Below are 25,397 nucleotides of genomic sequence, written 5' to 3'. Positions count from 1 at the left end.
TGATATGAATGATATATCTTTACACAAGAAGACCTCCAACTCACACACATAAGTTGTATGTACATACCTCTGCATACAACCTATATGCGTCTCCTAAATTAGCGCACCTTCCACTGGATGACAAATTAGCTTGTATGACCATTAACGGTTGCAGTTTTAAACACATCGGTGATGTTATGTTGCACCAGAACTCCTTGGTTAGGCTTAAATAAGATAATAACAATGTTTGCTACTAAGGTAACGTAATGTGTTTCACTCACATGATATACACTGACGTACTACATTTTAAGGGTGGGAAAAAATCAATACAACATAGTATTGCGATATTTTTTGTGGCAGTATTATATCATCACACAGTGCTAAGTATCGATTTTTTCATTATAAATCATTTATATTACAAATGCAAATTAAACTTAAGGTGGCCCACGAGAATAATATCAATTGTTTCTTCAGTCCACTACATACATTTTGCCACTGCAAAATAATGGTTGAAGTGAGATTAACAGACTGAAAACGTTATCTCTTAGATGAAAGAGATGTTGACAAAGTTCTCCTTTGGGGACAAAATTTACAGTTGAAAAAAAATAATAAATTGCAATTTATGTTATGGCAATACTAAGCATATTGCAACATATCTAAAATGGCAATAATATTGTATCATGACTTAAGTATTGTAATGATATCATATTGTAGATCCTGTGGTGATTCCCACCCCTACTGGGTTTTGTTATTTAAATAACTCTACAACTCTACATTTTTGTTTTCACAAGGGACATGGACACTGGTCTCCTGTGTGAAAGTCCATATCCTGTTTGACCGATCCACACCAACCACTCCTGTCTCACCCTAAGCAGACTTTCTCACTCTCTATACTATGTTGCCTGACTTCCCCTTTTGCTCTCATTTTACTAAATTAAACATCTCTGCCTCACTTTAAACGGAAATATGGGTCTCAATTTCTGCTTGTAAAAACACCGTATATGGTTGTATTATGGAGGAGGACAGTCTTCTTCACAAGTTTTCTTCATCTACTCTTATTTGCATATGTCACATGGAGTGTAGGGCAGCGAGTGTGCATGAGAAGCCAACGGGGGCAGTTGTTTCCAACCATGTTGTTTCTAGTTTGTTTGTTTGTTATATTGCAGCTTTTGTGATTTAAAAATAGCATCAATGACATCAGGATGTCAGTTCAAATTCTTTATTATCCAGTCTTCCACATAAAATGAAAACTTTTGATGATACTGACTTTGTGCCATGACGTGCAGCTTAAGCCTCAGCCTTTTAGTACAAAGTCATGTATGTAACCATCTAGTGCACTTTAAACACCTGTTTTTACAAGATACTTTTGTTAAAACAAGTCAACTGGAAATATTAAAAAGCCAACGGGAGAAAACATTTTAGACTCTTGCAGCTAAAGTTAGCTTAATCGGCTGATTAAATCTCCTGGTGACGGTTATTATTTCAACTCAAATTAACAGTTGGGGGCCAAAAATAAGAATCTTTCATTTGCCTCTGTCTGAAATCAATGACCTGTTGTTTGAAAAGTAGTAAATCTGTCAGCATTTAAACTTTATATGTGCCATCTGAGAGAAAGCATCGCAACAGTAACTAAATGGTTAGACTTTGCAAACAGTCAATTGTGGTTCATTCATCCATGTAAATACTCTAAAGTTAACTTGGGTTTGGAAAGTTGTCCTCCTGGAAAATTCCCCAAAATATTTGAATATTACAGAATATGTATGCACAGTAGTGTGAGGGTGGATTTGTTGCTTTATCTCATGATTTCCCCCCTGATAGGTTCACTGAAAGAACCACATTAAAGGTAATGGGACTGTTGCCAAGTAACACATTGTAATTGAAAGATTAAAACTGTGTGGTTCCCCATCTGTATTAGGTTAAGTGAGGTAATTCCAGAGCACGCACAGAGCACAGGAAACTATTGTTTTGTTAGTATCTCATTTGTTTTGGTAACCTGTGGTTTTCTGTACCAGCGGCCGTCTGTACTGTCGGTGTCTCTTTGATGAATGTGTTGCATCTTGTACATTATGTCAATGCACAAGAACATTTGAAATGAACTATCAAAGGATGGAACCACAATTTGTTGAGTTGATAAAGACTGAAATGGCACTGGAGGTAATAAATCCCCAACTCACAATCCAGTCAGTAAAGTCCCAGCAGTGTGTTTTCCTTCAGCTGTCACCTGCTAGGACATCACTGATTGCAGCAAAGGCAGATGTGCAACGTGCTTGAAAATTTGAACTAAAAAGAGAGTAGTGCATCAGCAGCTGTTTGCTTTGTGTGGCTCCATATGGGTGTAGTCTTTAAATGTAGTCTTTGTGAGGTGCATACAACACAGATTGTTTCATTGAAATAAAACAGCAATGTTGTAGTAATGCAAACATCAGCCAACACAAATATTACTTCACACATTAAACCATTCATGCATTATGTCTGTAGTTGTTTTTATGATTCAGTTATAATGAGTGCATAATTAGAGTTTCATGTTTCATTTCAGTTAAAAAAAAAAATCTGATGTTCAAAATCTGTCAGCCACTGAATTCTGCCAGCTCGGATCAAACAGAATTGAACACAATACCTAGAGGAGCTGCAGACTGCAGGGTCGACACTACTGTTACACTGCTTCTGACTGACAGAGCTAACTTGGGATTTTCATACCTAAATTGCTACTGAGCTGCGAGATGAATTATTGGTCACAGGCTACACTTGCATATGGGTGTGGTCATCCCTACTATACCTCATAACTAATAGTCATGATCAAAGCGCATATGGTTCTCAGAAAAATACTATTATTATATTAATATTCTCTCTGTGTTTCTCTCCCTCTGTTATTTTCCTTTCCAGTGTCCCTTGGTTTGTGAGTCTGCGTCCCATGCCTGCATCGACAGAGAAAATAACCCACTTACAGGGCCAGGTATGAGTCGTACTCTGAACACCTGTAATTTCACCATTCATTGCTGAATAATGTGGCAATCCAAAAAAAGAGAAAAGAAAAGACCGAAAAAAGCATTTATCGTCTAATTTTCCTTTCATCCTACTTCTTTATATTTTGTTTCTATTTTGGGATTTTAAAAAGGGTTATTTTTACAGGAAGAAAAATGTACCTTGCAATGGCCTCAAAGGAAGACTTAAAATAATTCAACTAGATGTTACTGTAATCAGGCCAGCTGTTAGTAAATACGGTCAGGGGGACAACATTTTATTGTAAAAGTTGGCCCCACATCCACACCCATGGGGGCGATCTCTATACATTTATATATACTCACTGGCCACTTTATTAGGTACACCTGTTCAACTGCTTGCTAACAGAAATAGCTAACTAGTCATTCACATGGCAGCACCTTAATGCACTGAGGCATGTAGACATGGTCAAGACGACCTGCTGAAGTTCAAACCAAGCATCAGGATGAGGCAGAAAGGTGGTTTAAGTGACTTTGAATGTGTCATGGTTGTTGGTGCCAGACGGGCTGGTCTGAGTTTCAGAAACTGCTGATCTACTGGGATTTTCGCACACAACCATCTCTAGGGTTTACAGAGGATGGTCCGAAGAAGAGAAAATATCCAGTGAGCAGCAGTTCTCTGGTTGAAAATGTCTTGTTGATGCCAGAGGTCAGAGGAGAATGGCCAGACTGGTTCAAGATGATAGAAAGGCAACAGTAACTCAAATAGCCACTCGTTACAACCAAGGTCTGCAGAAGACCATCTCTGAATGAACAACATGTTGAACCTTGAAGCAGATGGGCTACAGCAGCAGAAGACCACACCAGGTGCCACTCCTGTCAGCTAACAACAGGAAACTGAGGCTACAGTTCACACAGGCTCACCAAAACTGGACAATAGAAAATCAGAAATACGTTGCCTGGTCTGATGAGTCTGGATTTCTGCTGCGATATTCAGGTTGTAGGGTCACAATTTGGTGTAAACAACAAGAAAGCATGGCTCCATCCTGCCTTGTATCAACGGTTCAGGCTGGTGGTGGTGGTGTAATGGTGTGGGGGATATTTTCTTGACACACTTTGGGCCCCTTAGTACCAACTGAGCATGGTTTAAATACCACAGCCTACCTGAGTATTGTTGCTGACCGCGTCCATCCCTTTATGACCATAGTGTACCCATCTTCTGATGGCTACTTCCAGCAGGATAACGCACCATGTCACAAAGCTCAGATCATCTCAAACTGGTTTCTTGAACATGACAATGAGTTCACTGTACTCCAGCGGCCTCCACAGTCACCAGATCTCAATCCAGTAGAGCACCTTTGGGATGTGGTGGAACGGGAGATTCACATCATGGATGTGCAACCGACAAATCTGCAGCAACTGCGTGATGCAATCATGTCAATGTGGACCAAAATCTCTGAGGAATGTTTCCAGCACCTTGTTGAAACTATGCCGCAAAGAATTAAGGGGTCCAACCTGGAACTAGCAAGGTGTACCTAATAAGGTTGCCAGTGAGTGTACCTGTGATTGAATTGAATTGAATTGAACTGAACTGAATTGATATATAATCCAATTAATCATATTTCCACATATATTTTGTATTTACTTGTTCTTGTATCTACTGTTGAGACCTTGTTTTCTTATTTTGAAAAGCAAAGGTAGTCACATGTGTGTCCTGGACTGAAAAGAAGAGAAAGAGAAGAGTAAAATGAAACACTGATTGAGGATATTACTTAAAGATATTAAATCATAAGATCAAATCAGCAATGAACAAATATTTATTTTTCATCAGGCCTATTCATTCAATTTTGAGGGTTAACTGTAGATCTTTTCATGGGCCCCCCTTGGCCTTGAGACAGGGTCATCTGTACCCTTTGACCCCCCACGACGACAGACCCAATTGTAATGAATTGTAATGTAATCTTTGCATCTTCCTTTATCCAAATATCCCTTAATGTCAATATGTAATTACTGCTTTTATTCAAAATTAGCATTTTCAGGCAGTGAAAAAGAATATTGACAGGTATCTGACAATGAGGTAAACCCCACCGGTTCTTTGTGGACTAACTGAAGACAAGCAGAGGACGCCACGCTAGCTGCTTGAGATTGATTTAGTGGAAGCACAGAAGGGTAGCACCCTGACTGGTATAGACAGAGAGAATTGTCGAGTGAAAATGAAAGACAAGGAGACAGAAAAGGGGGTAGACTTCAAGAGGTCACAATTCCTGCTGTGTCGAAACTTCACAGCCCTTGTTCAGAGGACACTTGGGAAACTAGTTTCCCTTTTTTCATCTCATGCATTCATTTGTTCTGCACATCCATTTTCTCTTTTATCCAGATTCCCACCACCTCCCTAAGCTCCCCGGCAGCACCACGTCTGTTGTCATGGTGTCACTGTCGCTTACTGTTTCCGCTGTGATTAGCTTGTGAACTGCAGCCATGTTTGCAGGTGCACATCTGCAGCCCGTCAAAACAATACCTTCCCTGCAGACCCCGCCAGATTGAGTAATGCAATTTAGTCTTCCACTTTTATTACCTTTCGAAATGAGCATGCAGAGAGCAGGGAAAGAGGGGAGCCCACGCACAGCACAGCTCGGGAAGTCATTTTCTTAAGAGGTGTCAGGAAGGGAAACAGAGACGCCTGATTGGTGGTCAGATTAGTGTGGTGGCGGGGGGGGGTTCAGGGGTTAATCTGCTTCTCTGATGGAGGTGGAAGTCAGCAACTGTCGCTCTTCCGATTAAGGTTTTGCCTTCACCCCCTTCGCTCCATGTGTCCCTTGCTCCCCATTTATTTTTTTGTCATCCATTTCACTTTCTCTAATCCCCATGCCAACAATGTCTGAAAATCCCATTTCATTTAGTTGCAATTATGAATCCTTTCTGGGGTGATTCCAGGGCCAGGCTTAACCTTAATCATCATTAATTTCAACATCAACTTCAGCAGCGCAGAAAAATAATAATAAGCCTCTCTGTAGCCTATTTGGCGTACAGCTATTGTCCTTCAGAGGAGCTCTAAATGTCTGCTTGTACCTGGGTTAACAGTGTATTCAGACATAACTGCTGCATATTAAAATGAAACAAACAAAAACAAATTGAGCTAAAATGACCCCCTTTAATAAGATATCTTAAAAATATTCTTATTGTTTTTATTCCAAACATGTATTTGTTGGTAGACAAAGTCTTGCAATGTCACAAATGTCATACCAGATAGTGCTTCATTTCTAAGGTGCTCATCATAGTTACTGTATCTGGCCATTAGTTTGTCTATTTTCCCCTTTTCTTTTTGTGAACAAAACCTGCAAAATAACCAAATCAACAACTCGTTATTTTGTCTCACTACTTTCCCATTTCTTTACCCCATCTGTGGCTCCAAGCCCGATTGTTCCTACTGAAGATGTAATGTTGTAGTTTTTGTAGTAGACATCACTCAAACAGGAGTAAATAATGTTTACTTTGACTTTTTTCAACTGTGGATTAATGCGTACTTTCTCCACTAACGAGTAATTAAAGCACCAAAACAGTTTATGTAGAATCAACTCAGAATTAACCTCAGTACCCATGTTCCTAATAAAGATCCAGTGTGTAGGATTTGGTGGCATATATTGAAAGAAATGGTATATAATTTTCATTTCAATCAGGAGAGACAGAAGAATGAAGTAAAGATAATATGTAATACAGAATATGAGTGTACAGATTAACAGATGATTTGTGCTGATTAAGATTTAACAGAAGTTTTTGGCACTTGGACACCAGAGGGAGATATTTTGTGATCGGGGGACATCTGAGCAGTAGTAAGATAGATCCCCGCACTGAGTCCAGACACTGGAGGTGGTGGTGGCTGCTGACTCTGAGGCTGATGACTGTGAGGCAGATGAGGCTGATGAATCCATAAAGACTAGGTGGTGATTGGGAGGTGGAGGGCGCGCACAACTGCAGCGAGAAAGAACTACAGCAGTGACAGAATCATATTTAAAATGAGGAGCAGTAAGATGATAGGCTGACAGAGAAGGTGTGTCACTATGCTGTTGGTTGATTGTGAATCAGCTGATGACTCAAATGACCTACCAGACAATGACATCTAGAGATAGTGAGCATATGTGCAAGGAGTGAATGGCAGGGTAAGAAAGAAAACTTGCAGCCGGAGCATGAAAAGTATTGTCATTCCAACTAAACTTTTGCTAGAGCCTCAGAATGAGCCATTTATATCTACATACAGAGCAGGTCCTCCTCCACTGAGTCCACCATGTTGTTCCACAGTAGCCACGAACAGACAAACCAAACACTGGCTCTAGATAGGATCATTCCTGTTTTTGTGTCAGCCACCATGGTTCTCTTGCATGCTAAGCACGCAGGAGATGTTTCAGTTGTGCAACACCGCTAGATGCCAGGAAATCCTACACACTGGACCTTTAATAAAGAAATATGTTTTTTGGACAGGAATGAAGGTCTATGGCACAGAGGGGTAAGCTACTTTATATCAGGCTTTGGCTACACAGACAATATTTGTTAGTAATATCAGATGTTTGTTTTAGATATTTCATGGGATTTATTGAAAATAAGAAAAATACACAATATTCCCGGGAAAGCAGCATGCAAAAATGTTAGCAGATGCTGGAGTGTTACATTCCTAGAGTAGCCCAGGGGATGAGGGAAGTATCAGTAAAATTAAACCAGGGAAAAAGAATCAAGGGAAACCGAAATATAAGCACTGAGCAATAAACAATGAGAAATAAGATGATTACAGGCTTAAGGACATCAACTGAAAACTACTTCCTCACCAAAAGAAGACAGTGCACTAGTTACACAGTAAAATCCACAAATTAACTATTAAAGTAAGCAGGGATTACAACGCACACTATTGAGCCACAACTGGAATATAAGAAGGTAAATCTACAACACACACAGCCTGACTGCTGCCGAGTGACCCACTGGCCCCGTCTGCTCCTCTCTGCTGGTCTTTTAATCCTCCAGGCTCTGATAAATGATTGACATCAGCTGCATACAATCACCCACTGCAGCTGCGAGGCGGGGGAGGGTGGCACCTGGAGAGACGCAGCTGAGAGCAGAATCAAAACACAAAACAACGTAACATAAACATTTGATTTGTACATTGCATATCAACAAGAGACCCTCGGCATTTGTGTCGTTGGCGCGTTTTTTTACTTCCTACAAGCCCATTTTTTGTTCTGCTTTGAAATGATTGCACAAAATTTACTTGGAAACCAGCTTTTTTTTTTTAAATAGGCGGCAACCAGCCAGCACACTTCATGATGACATTGCATCTTACATTAAGATCCTCTTACTACATAAGAACTCTCACTGTAGTGCGTCTTCTTGAACCCATCTGCATTGAAGGACATCAGTGAACTTAAACACTCGAGGACAAATGACGTAGCGCCACCAGGATTAATGACTTGGGCACTTAGACAGATGACTTTGGAAAAAGGACAATCTGGGGCCAGATCAGGGTACAGTGCAGTATGAAAGGTTTGGTAGGGGGGAGTGCTCTCTGTGCTGTCAGCAGGAGTAGAAGTGTGGCTCCAGCTTTTGAATCCAAGCGAAAACATTTTACTGGTGCCATGCATGTTTGACTGCCTGCAACGAGATTGTCAACGTTTCACCCCGGGTGCTTCAGCTCCGACTTATTGAGTGACTTCCTTTATGACTGCAGCTCTGGAAACGAAAAGGAGTGGTAAACACTGTTCAAGGCACACAGCTTTCTTGCCCTCTGCTGCCAGCATGCAGATAAGAGCATTAGAGCTGTTTTTCGTTTCCAGCCTTCGATTGCTGCTATTAGCCACTCTCTGCAAAAATGAAGAAGATGGGGCTGAATCTGAATAGATTTTAATGGGAGAGCTGGGTGGTGGTGTAAGCAAGCAAAGTTTCAGAGTGAGTCAACTCTCTCTGCCTGACTGTTGTACAATAAACAAGCAATTAAAATGGAAATGGAGGAAATAATAAGGCAAAGATTAACAGGACAAGGTCTCAATATTTCAGTCAGTATTCTAGTCTGCTGTGCTGCCACTGAAGTAGAAAGAGAGAAAGAGAAGGCCTTGGAAGATGAGAAACACCTTATCTTTGGCAGACACAGTTATTGATTATAGAATTTAATTTGTGCTTCACACCTCATGTGACTTTTGAAGAGTTTGTCTGTAGCGTCCTTGAGGGGACCAGTTGTCAAAGTTGGTTCAGATCTTCTGTTTTCCCTCTGTACATTTTTAAAAGTTAGAATAATCTTTGATGAGAACGTATCTTCTGCTGTGTCAGATGGTTGAATATACCTTTCTTCCCTCCCTTTGTCTCCCACTTTCAGTGTTCAAGAACCCGATATGCAAGGTGTACAGATTTCAAACCGTGGACAGCAAGTGGATGCTTGTGCGGGAACAAATGGAGGAGTGCACGTTGTCCTTTAGCATCCCCAAACAGCTGCTCTCACTGTATATTCAGGAGGACATGAGCAGGTAAGTCACTCTGAAATCATACTGTCGATCTCGTGGATGTCACTGCCAACTTTCTCATTGCATCAGATCGCTCATTTCCTCTAACAAATCAGACAATGGAAAACAATCAGCAGTTCAAAGTAAATCTCCATCCTGGTGTTATCTCATTATGTGTACAGTAGGTGTGTGTAGTTTCTAGACTGCTATCCCGACCCAGTTCACCGATGTAAATGATTGTTTAAAAGTTCGGCCTATATTTGAAGAGGAGTGAATTATTCAGATCTGCTTAACACTTCAAAAGAAGCTTCTATGCCTGTGTATCCAGAAAACGACAAACATTGTCTCTTTCAAACACACACTCACTCACACCCTCTCTCCCGGTCCTCTCATCAAGCTTTGCAAGAAGGCTTCTGGAACATCCTGCCACTGGTGCTGAATCAGACAAAAACTTAAGTTATACTCCTTAAAGGGATAGTTCGGCTTTGGTGAATCCAGCCTACCGCTTTAAAACAATGACGTCTCAGAATAATCCAAACAAACTAACCAATCTAAATGGGTCATCCAAGTAAATTGTGTCGATATCCGTACTTGTGTTCAATCTCTCACTCTGATCAACCCATCAATTTCAATTTCAGGTTTAAAATTAACATCTTCTGGCTCGGCCCCACACATTTCCGTTTTAAAGTCTGCCCATGAGTACAGATACAGAGAATTTAGTTTGTGGAAGAGATACAGATTGTGGTGTACTCGCTCATCCCTACCATCGAGGCAGCAGTACATCCAGCAACATGAGCATAGCGTTAGCTCAGGCAAGACATAATGTCAAGCTCAGCTCACATCCCATCTACATCAGCTGATCTCAAATATCCCAATCAACTGATGGAGCAGCTGATTGATTAAAGGGAGTCAGCTGATAGATCACATGATTCCTTTCTATGCAACCAATTGGCAAATCTCATTCAGGGCGCCCTGTTTAAACTGCTCTGGCCTGCCTACTGTTGCTGCTTCCTCTGCAAGCTGCTTTGCAACCCACCTTCACCCCAGCTCCTCCTTTTCATGTCTGACTTATTAATGTCATCTCTTTTTGTCATTGATGCTGCTCTGTTCTGTTCCCAAGGAGTCTTTGCTGCTGCTCTCCCTGCATTAGGCTTTCCATGTAGACGCATGGAAGGGCAGGGAGGTTTGCTCTCTCTGCCTCAGGCTTTCTTCGTTTGCACGTGGAAGGGCAGAGAGGTGTGCTCTCTCTGCCTTAAGGCTTTCCATGCAGGCACGTAGGGGCATGGAAGAGGCTTTCTGCATAGGCCCGAGGAAAGACGGAGGGGCCCCAGAACAGAGCCATACCGCCAAATAAAATACTGCAAATGGACATAAAGTTTTCCTGAGTGAATTACTGTTTCTGACAAAGGAGTCTGGTGGCTTTGAAGAGATAGCTGTTCCCTGTCGGATATGGCTATCTCACTGCAAGCTAAACAGAGAAATAGCTTGTGTATCTGTTAACAGCACAGCATGACAAACTCATGAAGTTGGTTAGTAATTGGCCTTTTTTCCATCATGCCGTGAGCAATTATGGTTTGACTTCATGCTATGCACAGTGCAAATAGTTTTCCACACAATGGCAGGTCACAGTGAAAGTTGGTTAACTTGCTGAGGAGCCTGCAACTCTTCATCAAACAGCTCACTGTGGTGTCATCTTCTTGTTGTGTTACCCCTTCCAGTAGTTAAAGGCAAACATAAAATGCCACAAATAATTGCTTTCCTTTTTGAATCATCACTTTGACAAAAAAAAAATCCTGTGAATAAATGTGTTTAACACCTACAAAACAGCATCAAAACATGGGAGTCAAGAACATAACTGCAATTAAAGTCCAGTCCAGTTAATACTGTGCGAGAACGAGGACAGGTTGAGACAAGGACAGAGGGAGGTGATGTTTCACCAGTCTCTGAGTGTGCACCCGTAATTAGATCCCGTGGTCCCTTCCCTCAGGCTCGACCAGTGTTTGTCAAGGCAGATCATTCCTCAACTGGCCTGTTGTCCCTGGCAACCCCTTCTCATACATAACACACAAAGGCATCCATACGTAAACACACACACACACACACACTCACACAGCTTTAGATGATTTCTTTATGCTCATGTTAATACAAGGAATAGGCACAAAAAGATGCAATCAGAGACTGATGAAGTTGGTTGTGGGAGGAGAGTTTGATTTGCAATCACTGCGTACACCTTCAGGATCACGCAGAGTTCAAGGACACATTCACATGCGGAAACATACACACAAGTGCCTCCACCACACACATACAAAAACAATAACACAGCCGTTATTGACCGACGAGACAAGCGTAGTTATCAGTTTACCTGTCTTAACAGAAAACCTGTTCATGTTCCCACACCATGGTTCCCTCCGTCAGCATCTGTAACCCTGCTGTCTGTTTGAATAGAAGATGATCTGCTCCGCAAACTGATAATTTAAATCACAACTAAATTTAGAAGACAATTATAGAATATTTATTAAATGCCTTATCTGTTTAATACAGCTCATGAGCACACAGCAGGCTCTAAACCATGACTACCATATACAGTGTTTGTTTATTAACAGGCATGTGTACCGTATCTCAAGCTTGGTCGCTTAAGCACCTCTCCTATAATCCTCTTTAAATGTTGTCTTTCTCCACGGTGCCTCTCCATTTAGCCGACTCTGTCAGCCAGCCTCACACTGGTGCTAGCTCAGTGTTTTTAATGATTCAGTTAGTGCTGCAAAGTTGTGAGTGCAGCGGCGGATGGTGGGTGGCTTAGTTTGCTTCACCACTCTGTGATAATCTCGGATGTTTCTTTCTTCTGTTTGTTCGCTTTGATGTCTACAGTCATGTTTTAATCTAACTCTGTGAACACAGAGGTGGCTGAGTTTTCTTTTTTTCCGCCAGTGGAGATGCTGTGATTCCTTCTGTGTGTGTGTGTGTGTGTGTGTGTGTGTGTGTGTGAGTGTTTGTGTGTGTAAAGATAATTAATGCATGTGTAGTAAAGTGTCGGCGTGTGGGCGTCGATTAAACCCCATTCATTAAGAGCTGTCTGGTTTCTCATTAATGGAAAAAAATCATGTCCCCCTTCTTTTCCTGTTAATAAATAACCGCTGAGATTGTGTATTAAGATCATACAGGTGACATTTTGACACCCGCTTCACTGTTTGCAATTGCTCTACATTCAGGATCAGTATTAATGACTGCTTGTTGGATGAGTCTGGTTTTTTTATGTTTGCTTTGTTTTTTCAGAACAAGCTGCAGTGTTGTTTAAGAGGGGTTTGCTTATCAGTCCTCTCACGCAGTTTTTATTGACCCCACACACAAAGCCCTCTGTGATTAAACTGAACAGGCACTATAACGCACCATGAAATAAAGGTGCCCTCATGACGGGTCTTTGCTCTTTGGGAAATGTATTCTGCTATCCCAGTTGTCTGTCCGAGCCAATTTGAACACATTGTTTCACTTGACTTTTGTCCACCATTTAATGATTTTAATATCCATATAATGTTGTAGTTTTTAGTTTTAAATGAATAAGTGAACATCGTCAGCTACTGTATGTTCTTGTGTCATATCCCCTAGTCATTATCATTTATTATTTTACCAGGAAGTACCATTGCAATCAAGAGAGACCTGGCCAAGGTAGCAGCCGTGCAAAACCACAACATATTAAAATACAACATGATATAATGGTATCCCTCACTTCTCTCCATCCTAAAGGATACTTTTTTCTGTTCATCCATTTTTATCATTTTTGTTTTCTATTTTCTTTTTTTTATATACTTATTTATTGTCCCATAGTCTACTTGAGTACAGCAAACAGAAAGGAACTCGTGATTTTTTGAAAAGTATAATCAGCTAGATAATCTGCTGCATTATTCTGAATGCTTTTAGTTATTCAGTTACTTCCAGAAGAATTGTTTTTCATTCTGAACAATATGTAGCAGAAATCAGTTCCTAGGCTGTCGACACTCAGGCTCAGGCTGTTCTCACTCATTGTTCGTAATAATACTATAGACTGTATATATGGATGGACGACACATCTTCATTTCCTTCGGGTGCACAAAAATGAAGCCAAATATTCCAGATATGGACGCTGCCATATTTGTCATTTGGAGCCAGAGTCTGCGCAGTAGAAATCAAGAAGTTGCTGGTATTGAGTTCCCACCAATACCCTGTTTGACCCAACTGTGAGCAGGGCCATTGATCAGATTTACACAGACTGCGGTCACTCATGATGTCCAACCTTGTTTTTATAGCATCAATTAACTGATTAAACCCAAACCTAACAAAAAAACAAACACTTGAACATTCATCAGAGTGATAAGAACCCCCCAAACTGACAAATATCATCTTTGGGAAAGGTTTATTTGGTGTGTACTTACTTTACTTTCGGTTGTGGTTTATTACCTGTACTACTGACCTTTTTTTGCTGACCAGTTTTGGGGAGCCGTCATGCCATCCATCTTTATATACAGCCATTGACATACATCTATGAAAAGTAATGCACCATAATTTATACAATATATGACAAATGTAGTTGTGATCCTAGGGTATAGACGTTCTAAGATTGTTATCAGCTGTATGAGTAATGTCAACAAAACCTGAGCAGTAACAAAATATCATCAACAAACATACTAACAAGCATCCTCAAACAACAGGACAAGGAAAAGAAAATCACCTCAGTATGATAGTAGTATGTATACAGTATCTTAAAGCTATGAGATTAAATCCATTCAGAGCATGAAAAGTATCCATGCATTGAACAGGTTACGTTATTCAAACCCTCTAAAAATGTTATTTGTACTTTTAAGTTATAATTAGATCCTCCTATATAATACTTTTTAAACATTTAAACCAAGAACATAAGATCTTCAAGATACTTCTTATGTATAAACTCTTTATTGGAGCACTTTTTACAAAATGTCCGCTGTTCAATGTGAAAGACCCGATTGATGTTGTTACCCTGTTTTTACATGCATATAGTTAATCAGCCTACACATGCTCTTATCGCGCCTTTCCCCCCCAATCACACCTTTACTCTTTCCACACAATAGTCCTCTGATTAAGGAGGTGATATCATATCTCTTTAACCACCATGACACTGCCTTATCACCCTCATTTAGCAAGCAGATATGTTTGTCTATTATTTTATCCATTATCTGTTATTTAGACCAGGATCATCCACTCTGACCTCCACTCCAGACTCCCCAACACAAAGTAACAGGAGACCTCTCAAGAGACAATGGTCCACTTCGACACTGTGATGCACAAAAGCAGTGGCTGAGAAATGTAGGTAGAGATTATGGATAATTGTATATGGTTGCAATCACTTTAAGAGCATTTTAACAATCTAGTACCATGTAACATTTGCCATATAAACAAAAGAAATTAGAAAGCATTGACCCTTGATTGGCTAAAATTGTCCGTTTACTGTATGAGGGATCACTTTAACTGCAGTAAGTATGATGGAAACAATATGTTCTGCACAAGCTTTGAAATCTACCTCAATGCTAGCATCATGCTTCAATAAAAGAGCAGGGTTTTTTTTTTCATTATTTTAGGAGTTTGTTTTAACATTAGTAACAAAATAACATCAACAAACATACTAACAAGCATCCTCAAACAACAGGACAAGGAAAAGAAAAAAAAAGAACTGATGGTAGATTTTATTTCATTTAAATAAAGGAGTTATCAGCCATCCTCATTTACAAAGGAGCTGATCTTATTTCTGGGACTTTTGCACACAGCAGCTTTTGAATAAACATGTATATTCATCATTGGCCTCTGTTTAAATCATTTTATAATTAAGAATGGTTTCAAGCACTAAATGCCAAAAGTGAAAATGGTGCTCCCTTTTGAATAACCTAAAATCACATGCATGCCTGTGCTGCTGGCTCTGCTGCTGCCCATGGTACTGTAATCTTCCTTCGCTTATGGTAATCTGGAATGTACTCCCTTTGTAAGGAAGCCTCCTGTCTATCTTCCCTATGCCATAAGCATAACTTACTTACAACCACCTGCAGAGCCTGTTGGCAGCGTCGCCCAGCATGTGGCGCCTCTCTGCCTAGAGGTTGTTTCCAGCTGCAGGTTTGTTTAGAACCAGACCGAGGCGAGAGATGAGGAAAATGTCTTGTATGTGATCTACCATTTGTTTTACAACGGGTTCAGTTGTTTTTAACCGGGCTGGAATGTCATTTGCAAATGTTTGCTGCGTGTATGCTTCGTGAGCTGATAGCATACTGTGCTCGGGTGTGTATTTAAAGAATCACATGAATTATAATAACAAAAACATATTTTCTCATTTGCCTCTAGTGGTATCAACTGAGATAAATTTAGTTTAGTGTGCCAGGTTTTAATACACCATCTCCCCTGAGATTTCTGCATCTCTCCTTATACAGTGGAGGTGAATGGAATTTCTTTGTGATGCTTACTGTAGCCAACCGATACTGGATATTTGAGGCCGATACTAATAATGATATTTAAGGAGCGTAAAATTGGATAACATTTTCTGTTTTTTTACAGATGATAAATTTTACAACGCTGTCTGGTAGCCCACTATGTAATGGTGAAGCTTGGGGTGTTGGTAGCGTAATAGATAGTGCCAGCGCCCCATATACAGAGATGATGCCTCGCTGCAGCTGCAGTTCAACCGGCTTGCAACCATTTACTGCATGTCATCCCCCCCTCTCTCTTTCTTTCCCCTTTTCACTCTGTCCTATCCATTAAAGGCGAAAAAGCCCCAAAATTAATCTTTAGTAATGGTGAAGCTTTTCCTGAATTACCTCACACCCAGTTTGGCTTGCTGCTCGGTAATTTCTTATTACTACGCTGCCCACAAGGAAACACCAAGCTCAGCACAGCAGGGAGTGGGATGCGATGACACTAACGACCCCCTGTAGGGAAAGGTAGACTCAGAGCCTACAGGTGTGTGTTTGGGTGGAGGTTGGGTTTTTGAAATGGTAAAAACCGCAGCAGCAGTAGCAAGTAACAGCATAGCTTTCAGATGAGCATTGTGGCAGCAGGCATGTAGCAAAAGCTTGAGCAGAGCACTGACGGCTTAAAGGTCCAGTGTGTAGGATTTAGGTGCATCTATTCGCATGAGTTGTATATAATGATCATAGCTATGTTTTTCTTTATTTATGATCACATGAAAATAAGAATCATTGTGTTTTCATTACCTTATCTACATCAAGAGTGGGTCATCTCCCATGGGGTCCACTATGATGTTCTCCAGTAACACAGAATGGACAAACCAAGCACTGGCTCCAGATAGGGCCGTTCATCTTTTCCACCGTAGTTCCCCTACATGCTTGGCACATGGGAGAAGTTTTAGTTCTGCAACCTCACCGCTAGATACCACTAAATTTGTAAGTTTTTAACAGTTTTGATTACCAGGTCCGTATGTTGTTGAGAGGAGGAGACCTTTGTGGATATTTCAGCACCCAGTTATAACCTTAAAACAAGCTGAGTTAACGTTAGGGCAGCTCAGGTAGCAGCCTGTCCTGTAGTTTTTTGGCCACAGAAGAGTGTCAGAGAGACCCTGATTTTTAACGTGAAACTGCTTTATTCCAAGTTTATGCCTGTAAGAATTATGGGGTTTGTTTGGAGGTGGAGGAGAAGAAGACTTCCGCAAATTGTTCAGATCCCGGTTAAAAAAAAAAAAAAAAAAACCTTTAGGATGAATACTGAAGGAATCTTAACCTAAAAATAAAACAGCTACGGTGGTTCTTGAGCAATGAAGACAACAACTCCCATGATCCTATGCTACTTCACAACATTACAAACTGCATCTTTAGTTATTGTTTTGATTGAGAGACCCCTAGGAGCAGAAAATGACATATTGTGTATTGAACCTTCCCAAATCGGTGAATTCCATGTATTTTTATTTCACCTATCATGCTCTCAGATATTTCCTTGTTGTGAGATTATATTGACTTGGAAGTCATTCTTTTTCTGAGTGAAACAAGGTATAGCACTCTAAGATTTGATATAGGTTTGATTAACAAAACAGACGTCCCTACCATGAATGCTTGTGATACAGTAGCACAAACTACACATGAAAATTGCCTCGAACCATTTGGAAATGCACTGGCAAATAACCATGCACTGTGAAGTCTATAATTTAGACTAATCTGTGAAAATTTCAAGGAAAGGAAACACCCCTCATTAAATTGTCAATTACAGTATGGAAGGTGGAGTGTAATGGCTTCCCCAGTTTGAACAGCCATGTCAATATTACCCACTTAGAAGTCACATCCCTAGGGCTTGCCCCCTCCTGCCCCCCCTGGTCCTCAGCTGGCTACTACTGTTACTACTATATATTGTAAGATGCAGTGAGAAGACTGTGCCATGAGAGTGTAACGGCCTGAACTTGCTTGCAGGTGTCACCCTCCTGCCAGAATAAATGTTGGCAGATATGTCTCATTTTATTGCATAAGTTATTATGCAGAGGATTCTAGTGGACACAACACTGTGGTTAATGTGGGGTTAGGTTAAGGCGTGTTGGTGAAGATTCTCAGTAATGCAGGTATGGTAGTCATAAGCAAGACCAATTGCCTACATTATAATGCTTATCATTAGGTTAAGGTACAAAAACTTCTCAGTTCAGTTAGGAAAAGATCATGTTTTAGCTGATAACACCTGCTTTTTGTGGCACAGTCCTGGTTGGAAACACAGCTGTACAGGCCGTAAAAAAAAAGCACCTGAAAAATCCGTAAAAAAAACCAAAACAAAAACGTGTTGTTTGTTGGTCCCTAACAGTGGTCTAACGCTTGGCAGGTGTCTAGCCTCTCGTTCTGCCTCAGCTCATACATGACATCACTTTAGAAATGTTGATATGATACGTATGAAATGTACGAATGTAGCGTATCCTTGTTTTGAAGAAACCTATAATGCCAACATTTTCTAATGGCGACTGGGCTACACTTCATTGGCCAATATATTATTCTAGCTCTAGTGCAAACATTGCTTTAAAAATTACACCACAACATGTCTTTTTAAAAACAGTGTCTGCATGATTCACAAGCAGTGTTTGTGAGAACTACATTCTAACAAAGAAATGGTCCCTGTGTGAACTGTTGAAAGCATGGCTGGCTTGATACCGCTAGAGATATATGAGAAAATATGTTTTTGTTTTGTTTGTTTTGTAATTTGGCTGAAACCCCTTTTAAAATATTGTGGGTTTGATCATACATATGATAGAAATGACCTTGACTCACTCTCTCTATCGCTTTCTCTCTGGCATCATTTCTATCGCACTCCGCTGTGCATTGAAGTACTTCAAAGTAATCTAAAAATAACTTACTTACCTGGAGGAAACCAAGGAACAGTCTGGAGAGGCTATCAGCGCCTAACGCTTTGTTGTAGTAGTTGAACTATAACAAAGAAATAACTACTACATTATGCATTCAAGCAATTATGCCTGGTCTCAACAATAAGTCGAACCAACGAGCATTTATACATGCAGCCTTTCATTTTAAGACATACAGTATACAAAATGTATGAGCTGTAATCACTGAAAAGTGGGCTCGTTATCATGAAAGCAATGCATATGACCATGTATTTGTCATCCTGAAGACTATGTTGAACCTCCTTCAACCTCTAATTTCTATAATATCACTGCAATTTACTTTTCAATGGATGCTGGAGGGCTGGTTTCTGAATGGTATCTGTCCATCTGATGTCGCCTTTCACATGCAAATAATGACCCAATGAAAGAGACTGTATGTAATAGTAGGAAATCAGCACCCTCACCCCGACACGCACACACACACACACACACACACACAAACAAAGACACACATGCACACACTTGTGCACGGCCGCTGTTATTTCCTCAAGAAGGAGCACGGATGATTTTGGCCCGAGGCTGCAGGCAAAACTAGATGAAAGACAGGCAGTGGATCACTCCAGTGACACCAGTAAAGACCAGATGGGTTTATTTTATACCTAATGGTAAAAGAATGGTGGAAGCAATGGAGGAATTTGATAGGGCAGAGTGGATAAGTGGGCACCAGCTACTCGCCTTAGGTTCAGAAATGTGTTTATCTGGCTCAGCATAGGGCGCTGCAGGACGTTACTGTGTGTGTGTGTGCGCATGTGTATCTGGTTCATTATGTGCAAGCTTGTGTCTGTGCTTTACCAGGAGTGTTAAGCGTTTTCTATACCTTACCAAAAAACCTCAGTAAAGAGTTTGGGAAGAATGGATATGACCCATTTAAATGTTTTAAACACAAAAAGCTAAGCTGCATAATGTACACTGATGATTTGTTTTATATCCGTTAAAGCTACAGTTGAAAATAACGTCATGTCACATTTGCTCAAACTGTCACTGTATTCTGGAATCATGCCCGTCCTCCTATTCCTCTTGCCTCTCATGGTATGATGGCATCACTGCAGCGCACCAAAAACAACCAAAGCCAAAAAGTCTCTAATGCAGCTGTCAATCACTGCTCGTGAACTGCGGTCAAACTGTCAGACTAGGCAGCGCTGATCAAATTGGAGTCAGTATTCTCTTACTGCATTGCATATTTCTCACCTTAAAGGTTGCCAGAAACATATTTTAGTGCGCTGTTTTGCTGTAAAATGACAAAGTCTTTCTCCAGCCGGTGGCCGACAGTTTCCAACATGGCTACCAGGTCACAAACTTTTTCATTCTACAGCTAAACAGTGCACTAAAATGTGTTCCTGAAAACATTTTTTTTTTATAAAAGTGACCAACTTGAGCTTTAAAACCACAAAGTTCCTCATGGATCTGTGTTTATCTGCAGGGTGCAGGACCTGAGGGAGCTGGGGGAGCTTTCTCCTCACTGGGACAACTTAAGGAAAGAGGTGATGACACGATACGGAGGAATCATCAGCTCCTACCAGGAGACTCTGGCTGAACTGGACAAGATTACTGGTATGACTGCACCTGCTGCTAAGATTTACCTTTGTACACACAGGCATTCATACACACATGTTCAAAGGTGTTTTATTCAAAGTCGTACAAACACTCTTGAATAAGGTCCATCATGTTTGGAGTGATTTTGTAAGAAGTAGTCTCTTACTGTGATGTTTGGCCCCTAAATATAGAGACATTGTGGGACTAATTAAAGGATTGAGGTGTGTAATGTATGTAATCTGGCCCGACCTGTCCCACTGTTGACTCTGTTATAACCTGATTATAGATCAAAACACTGCAGTGGCCCCTAACCTGTTAGGTTAACTCCAAAAAAGCAGGACAAGTTTGAGTTGAAAGATGGATTCTTTGTGTCAATAGAAAGCTTAGTGAAAGGTTGTTTCATTTTATGTACTTACTGTCAAAGAGTTTCCATAGCAACGCAGGTTTCATCAGGGGCAATTGAAATGTGTGTGCCCCTGTGCCCTTCTGTTTTGTTAAAGTAAACGTTTGCAGTGCACATAAACTGATGCAGATGTCTGCCGCGTGCAAACAAAAACACAAGTCTTGCATCTCATTTACAATTAGTCTGTGTACTACTTGGTATGCAGATAATTTTTGCACACTTTTTTCGCAAATGTTTTACATAATAAAATTAATCCACGCAGTTAGCTCCTAATGTGAGCACAGAAAGTAATTAGGCTGTTTCTCATTTGCTTCTGACACTGAACAGGGAAACATTGGACATGTGATCGTGCCCCAGAATGCCAGTGTGGTGTTTGAAATGTACTCAGAAAAATGTGGGTGATTTATTTGCTGTTCAAAAGAAGGATAAAAATACATACTACATTTGAACATGCATGCTGTACTGTATGTGCAGTGGTCATTGACCATAAACATGCATTCAAAGACAAATTTTATTGTACAAAACAACAGATGTTCCCACATTATCTGTCTCTGTCTTCAACTCACTCAGTCACTACAAATGGAAATCTTAACACAAAAAAACCAAACAGACATTATGAAGCTCATAGACTGATCAGTCCCTCTGGATGTGTTTATTTCCCTCTCCATAATCTCCTCCTATGCATATTTTAGTTTCCTATGGATATAGGGACATTATGGCTACTGATTAATTTAACTCTGTTTTACTCTAATCCCTAATAATGAGATATTTGTCTCTGCTGCTTTTGCTTTGCTCAGAGATGATGGTGGCTAAGCCTCTGCACTACTTGCCTGAGCTCTGAGGAAGGGAGATGAGGGCGAGAGGAATAGATAATGTGGCGTTGGTCATTATAGTTTCTGACAAGTCCCCTGTGTGGCACAGATGCTGCAATACACGAAGGAGCCCCTGCCCAACTCACCACTCTAATCCAGCTCTGCATTTACTTAACAGGATGACAGACGTTGCTAAACAAGTTGGGTGGGCAAGCTGCTGCAGATTAATTATTGATAAGTAATATCATTAAAAAAGGCGGAGAGAAGAGGCACAAAGAGACAGAGTGTGGAGGTGGTTTGAATGTGAAGACCGGTGGGTGAGCAAATATGGGGGAGAGGAGGAATGACAACATCATTACTCAAACTAAACAAATGGTGACAAAAGTACTGAGTGACGTCCATCACAAGAGAAGTTAATGTAAAATAATCAATGATCATCATTGTTCTCCTAACCTTTATGTATACACCAGGGGTGTAAATCACTAGTTTCATCACAATATGATATTATATTGATTCTTTGGACACTGATACAACATTTGCTGATATAACTAAATCTGCCAGGATTCAAATTTAGTTAAATCCAGGGGCCTGGAATAGATATGAGGTGATATCATGACCACCATGGGCATGATGTCGTAGTATGCACTGTTAACGCAGTTAGTTACAAAAGAAGCTGCCATTCCTTTCATTTTTGCATTTGGCCATTGAAGATAAAAGCAACACATAAATGATAACTGTAACTGGTTAAGTGCAGTAATGTGTACTTAAAATTGACTCCCTTAAAACATGGCTTAACAACAAAGACATTTAACAAAAGTATAAAATTCAACGAAAACATTTGTTATTGTGCTAGTCACCCATTATCAGCTTAAGCACTATTACATCGCATAAATTAGCCTAGCGGCTAGCAGACTTTTTCTCTACTTATAGCTTGATAAATTCTGTATAATATTAACGGTTTTACTCACTCTCCGCTTGTTTAAGTTGCTGCATCTCCTGACAAAAGCGCACAGTTGAATTTTAGCCTGCATGCAAGTTTTTTCAGCCGAACACTGGTGAAACAGAGCAGCTAATGTTGCTGTAGTGCAACGTTAGCGGAGTGAGATGCATAGCCAGGTTTGTCCTGAGTATTTTACCTCGTAACAGTATTGTTTGCATATAGTATGTGCTTTGTCTGTTGATTCATCTTTTATACAAAATGCAAAATATTTCCACTCTGTTGATTTATTCCCAGAGGGGAAGTAAATATCCTTGTGGTCTTTTTCTTGCCTGGTGCTTGTACTATTTCTTGTATTGTCATCCAGGCCTCTCTGTGGTTTGTTGTGCTTGTTAGTGCATGTGTGTAGCCCACTGATTAGCTTATTGCCACCACTTTGGGCTGTGCTCATAGGGCAGTTACTGTGGATATTGGAAGGGCAACATTGCAGAAGCTTAGCGACCACCCTGAGGTTCTACCCCTGGTTATGGAGTTACCACCATTAGCCACTAGCAACCACTTCAGCCACCTTCATGTTGAAAATGTCCAGACATCTCATACGCTGTGAGTGTCACATAGAGCACCTTTAAAAATAATGATATGGATCAGTGTTTTCACTTTGCATTGATAATATTGGATTATTGATCATTAAATGAATCAATATGATGTTACTGTGATGTTTTCCATCATGTCAGAACTAAATGTTGTCAGTCAGCCTTTTAAGCTTGTACACACAAATTTCTATCATATTTTGTGCCAGTGCTTTGGTCTTAAAAACAATACAAAATTGATGGGAGGATGCCAACTATAAACTCTCTCACAGTATGGAGTTTCTACATTTTTAATTATGTTTTCAAAATAGTTTGGTTGTGCAGGTTTGTACTTGGCTTTGAGAGTTTCTGTCCTTAACTAAATATTCATGCGATTATATTAGAGACTGACTCCAGTGTGCACATAATTTAAGGTCAGTCTTGAGTCAGGGGGATTTTCAAGTGCAAAAGAAGAATGGGATGTCTGTGCACATTGCATGGGTCAGATGCAGGTTCTTGTTATTTTTCTGCTTTTTTTGTACTTGGAACAAAAATAAAAACAAAGTTGAAGAAACTGCAGGTAGAAGAAGCGGAGAAACAGTCTGCTGGGAGGTTGAGGCAGAGTCCCCATGTTCAGGTTCAGCACACTCACTGATTCCATTTTATCAATTTTTAATGATGAGCTGACCTCAGCAAACACTTCAGATACTCTAATAACTGTATCCTATTCATAAATTAATCATCCTGACTTTCATTGTTTACCAGCTGGCGAATTAAAGGCACAGACGTAATCCTGTTAGCGTGATGTTTGTTGAACAACCAGTACTGCTGGCACTTCTCTGCACAAGAAACTGTCAGTCACTCTTATGGGATAACTTCCGTTTAAGGCCCAGAGCTACATATTGTAGATTAAGGCTTATACCTTACTTTCTCTCTTTGGTATCTGTATTAGAACAGTAGTCTCTGCAGTCTGTTTGCCTGCAGGTAAAGATGTTCAGCTGTGGAGTGCACAGACTTTTTCTGTTATGCAGGTTACTACAGGCAACATAAGAAATAGTAATGATAAAGAAAAGCCCCTAAAAATAATAACAAATGCTAAAAGGCATGAATTGGATCAAAGTTGTTTTTTTAAAAAATGTATCGTTCGACATGACTCACTTGTTCAGTTCACACTTATCTCAGGATGATTCCACTGCTTGCACACCAGGTGTCCCCTCCTCCTTTATGTTTACAACATATCTAAGTGTGGATTGATTAGAAATGCCTGCTGTGCTCTCAACGTCACAGGACTATGAAGATGAAACCCTTAACATGCTACAGACCTACACTGATCTGAAAGACCTCACTTACAAGATGGTATTGCAGTCGTTTGTGATCTCATTTTTTTCTTCTTCTCAGTTTGTCCTCCAGGCAGCCAAACGGCATTTCTAAAAGCACAGGATATAGGTTGCTCATCTTCTGAAGGATTCAAAGCCGCTCAGAAAAGTGTCTAAAAGCAAAGAAATGACAGGAAAGATTTAAAGAAGAGATAGTGACCAGATGTTGGTCAGTATTACTGGCACCGGCCCTTCTGTCACATAGCCAGCCCACCTGGGCAAACAGATGGGGGATCTGATATGGCTAATTCATCTAACCTACAACAGTCACCAGCTCGATTAGCCTGGTCCCCAGAGCTCTGCAGCAGGCAGTGAGAGCCCACGGACCAGGGATGACAGCTTAGCCATTTACTTGGATGTTAGCCTTTGGAAACAGCTCCTCCTAGCACAGAAATGTGATGATGTACACTGAAAAGACCAGTTAGATTCTCTTTGGGTGAAGACATTTGCACAAACAGTATATAGGTCAAGAGTTTTTATTAGCTGCACTGGCGGCTATGGATGGCAATGTTGGTCTGTCGACTACAATACCTCAACTACTACTGGATGTATTTTATAAGTTTGTCCATTAACGGCATCCATAGCATTCATGGTCCCTAGAGGATGGCTTATGTGTTCTCCATGAGATAGCTGCCAGAAGAAAATGTGTGGCATTGTGCATTTCTGCAAACCATGAATACATTACATGTGCACATGCCACATGTATCATATCAACGTTTCTAAAGTGACATAGTATATAAGCTGACTTTGCCATCTGGTGACGGAGGGGATGGTGAATGACATGTCAAGGCATGACGCCTGCCAGGCTGCAGACCACTGTTCAAGACTAACAAACAACAAACTTGTTGTGTTTTAGTGACCCCTCGCTGTTTTTCCAGCGGGGATAGTGTAGCTGTTTTTTACATTGCTGTGTTTCCTGTTTGGCTTGTGCCCCCAAAACTGGGTATTTCAAGCCAAAACGTGATCTTTCCCTCATTACAATCAAATGGTTTAGTGCCTA

At 40.5% G+C, this 25,397-nt stretch overlaps 1 protein-coding gene across 7 annotated transcripts in view; it reads left to right on the top strand.

Moving 5' to 3' along the window:
- Window positions 1-25,397, top strand: part of inpp4b (inositol polyphosphate-4-phosphatase type II B) — a 311,501-nt gene that overhangs the window by 223,201 nt on the left and 62,903 nt on the right. For all 7 annotated transcript variants that reach the window (XM_049567168.1, XM_049567159.1, XM_049567186.1 and 4 more), the window contains 3 exons: window positions 2,863-2,932; window positions 9,271-9,418; window positions 20,188-20,318. In XM_049567168.1, the coding sequence (XP_049423125.1) occupies window positions 2,863-2,932; window positions 9,271-9,418; window positions 20,188-20,318 (349 nt within the window). The remainder of the gene's footprint in view (window positions 1-2,862; window positions 2,933-9,270; window positions 9,419-20,187; window positions 20,319-25,397) is intronic.

The sequence above is a fragment of the Epinephelus fuscoguttatus genome, linkage group LG3 (genome assembly GCF_011397635.1).
Source record: "Epinephelus fuscoguttatus linkage group LG3, E.fuscoguttatus.final_Chr_v1".
In the NCBI taxonomy this organism is placed as follows: domain Eukaryota; kingdom Metazoa; phylum Chordata; class Actinopteri; order Perciformes; family Serranidae; genus Epinephelus; species Epinephelus fuscoguttatus.
The sequence above is the reverse complement of the archived record's forward strand: the minus strand, read 5'-3'. Positions and strand labels throughout refer to the sequence as shown.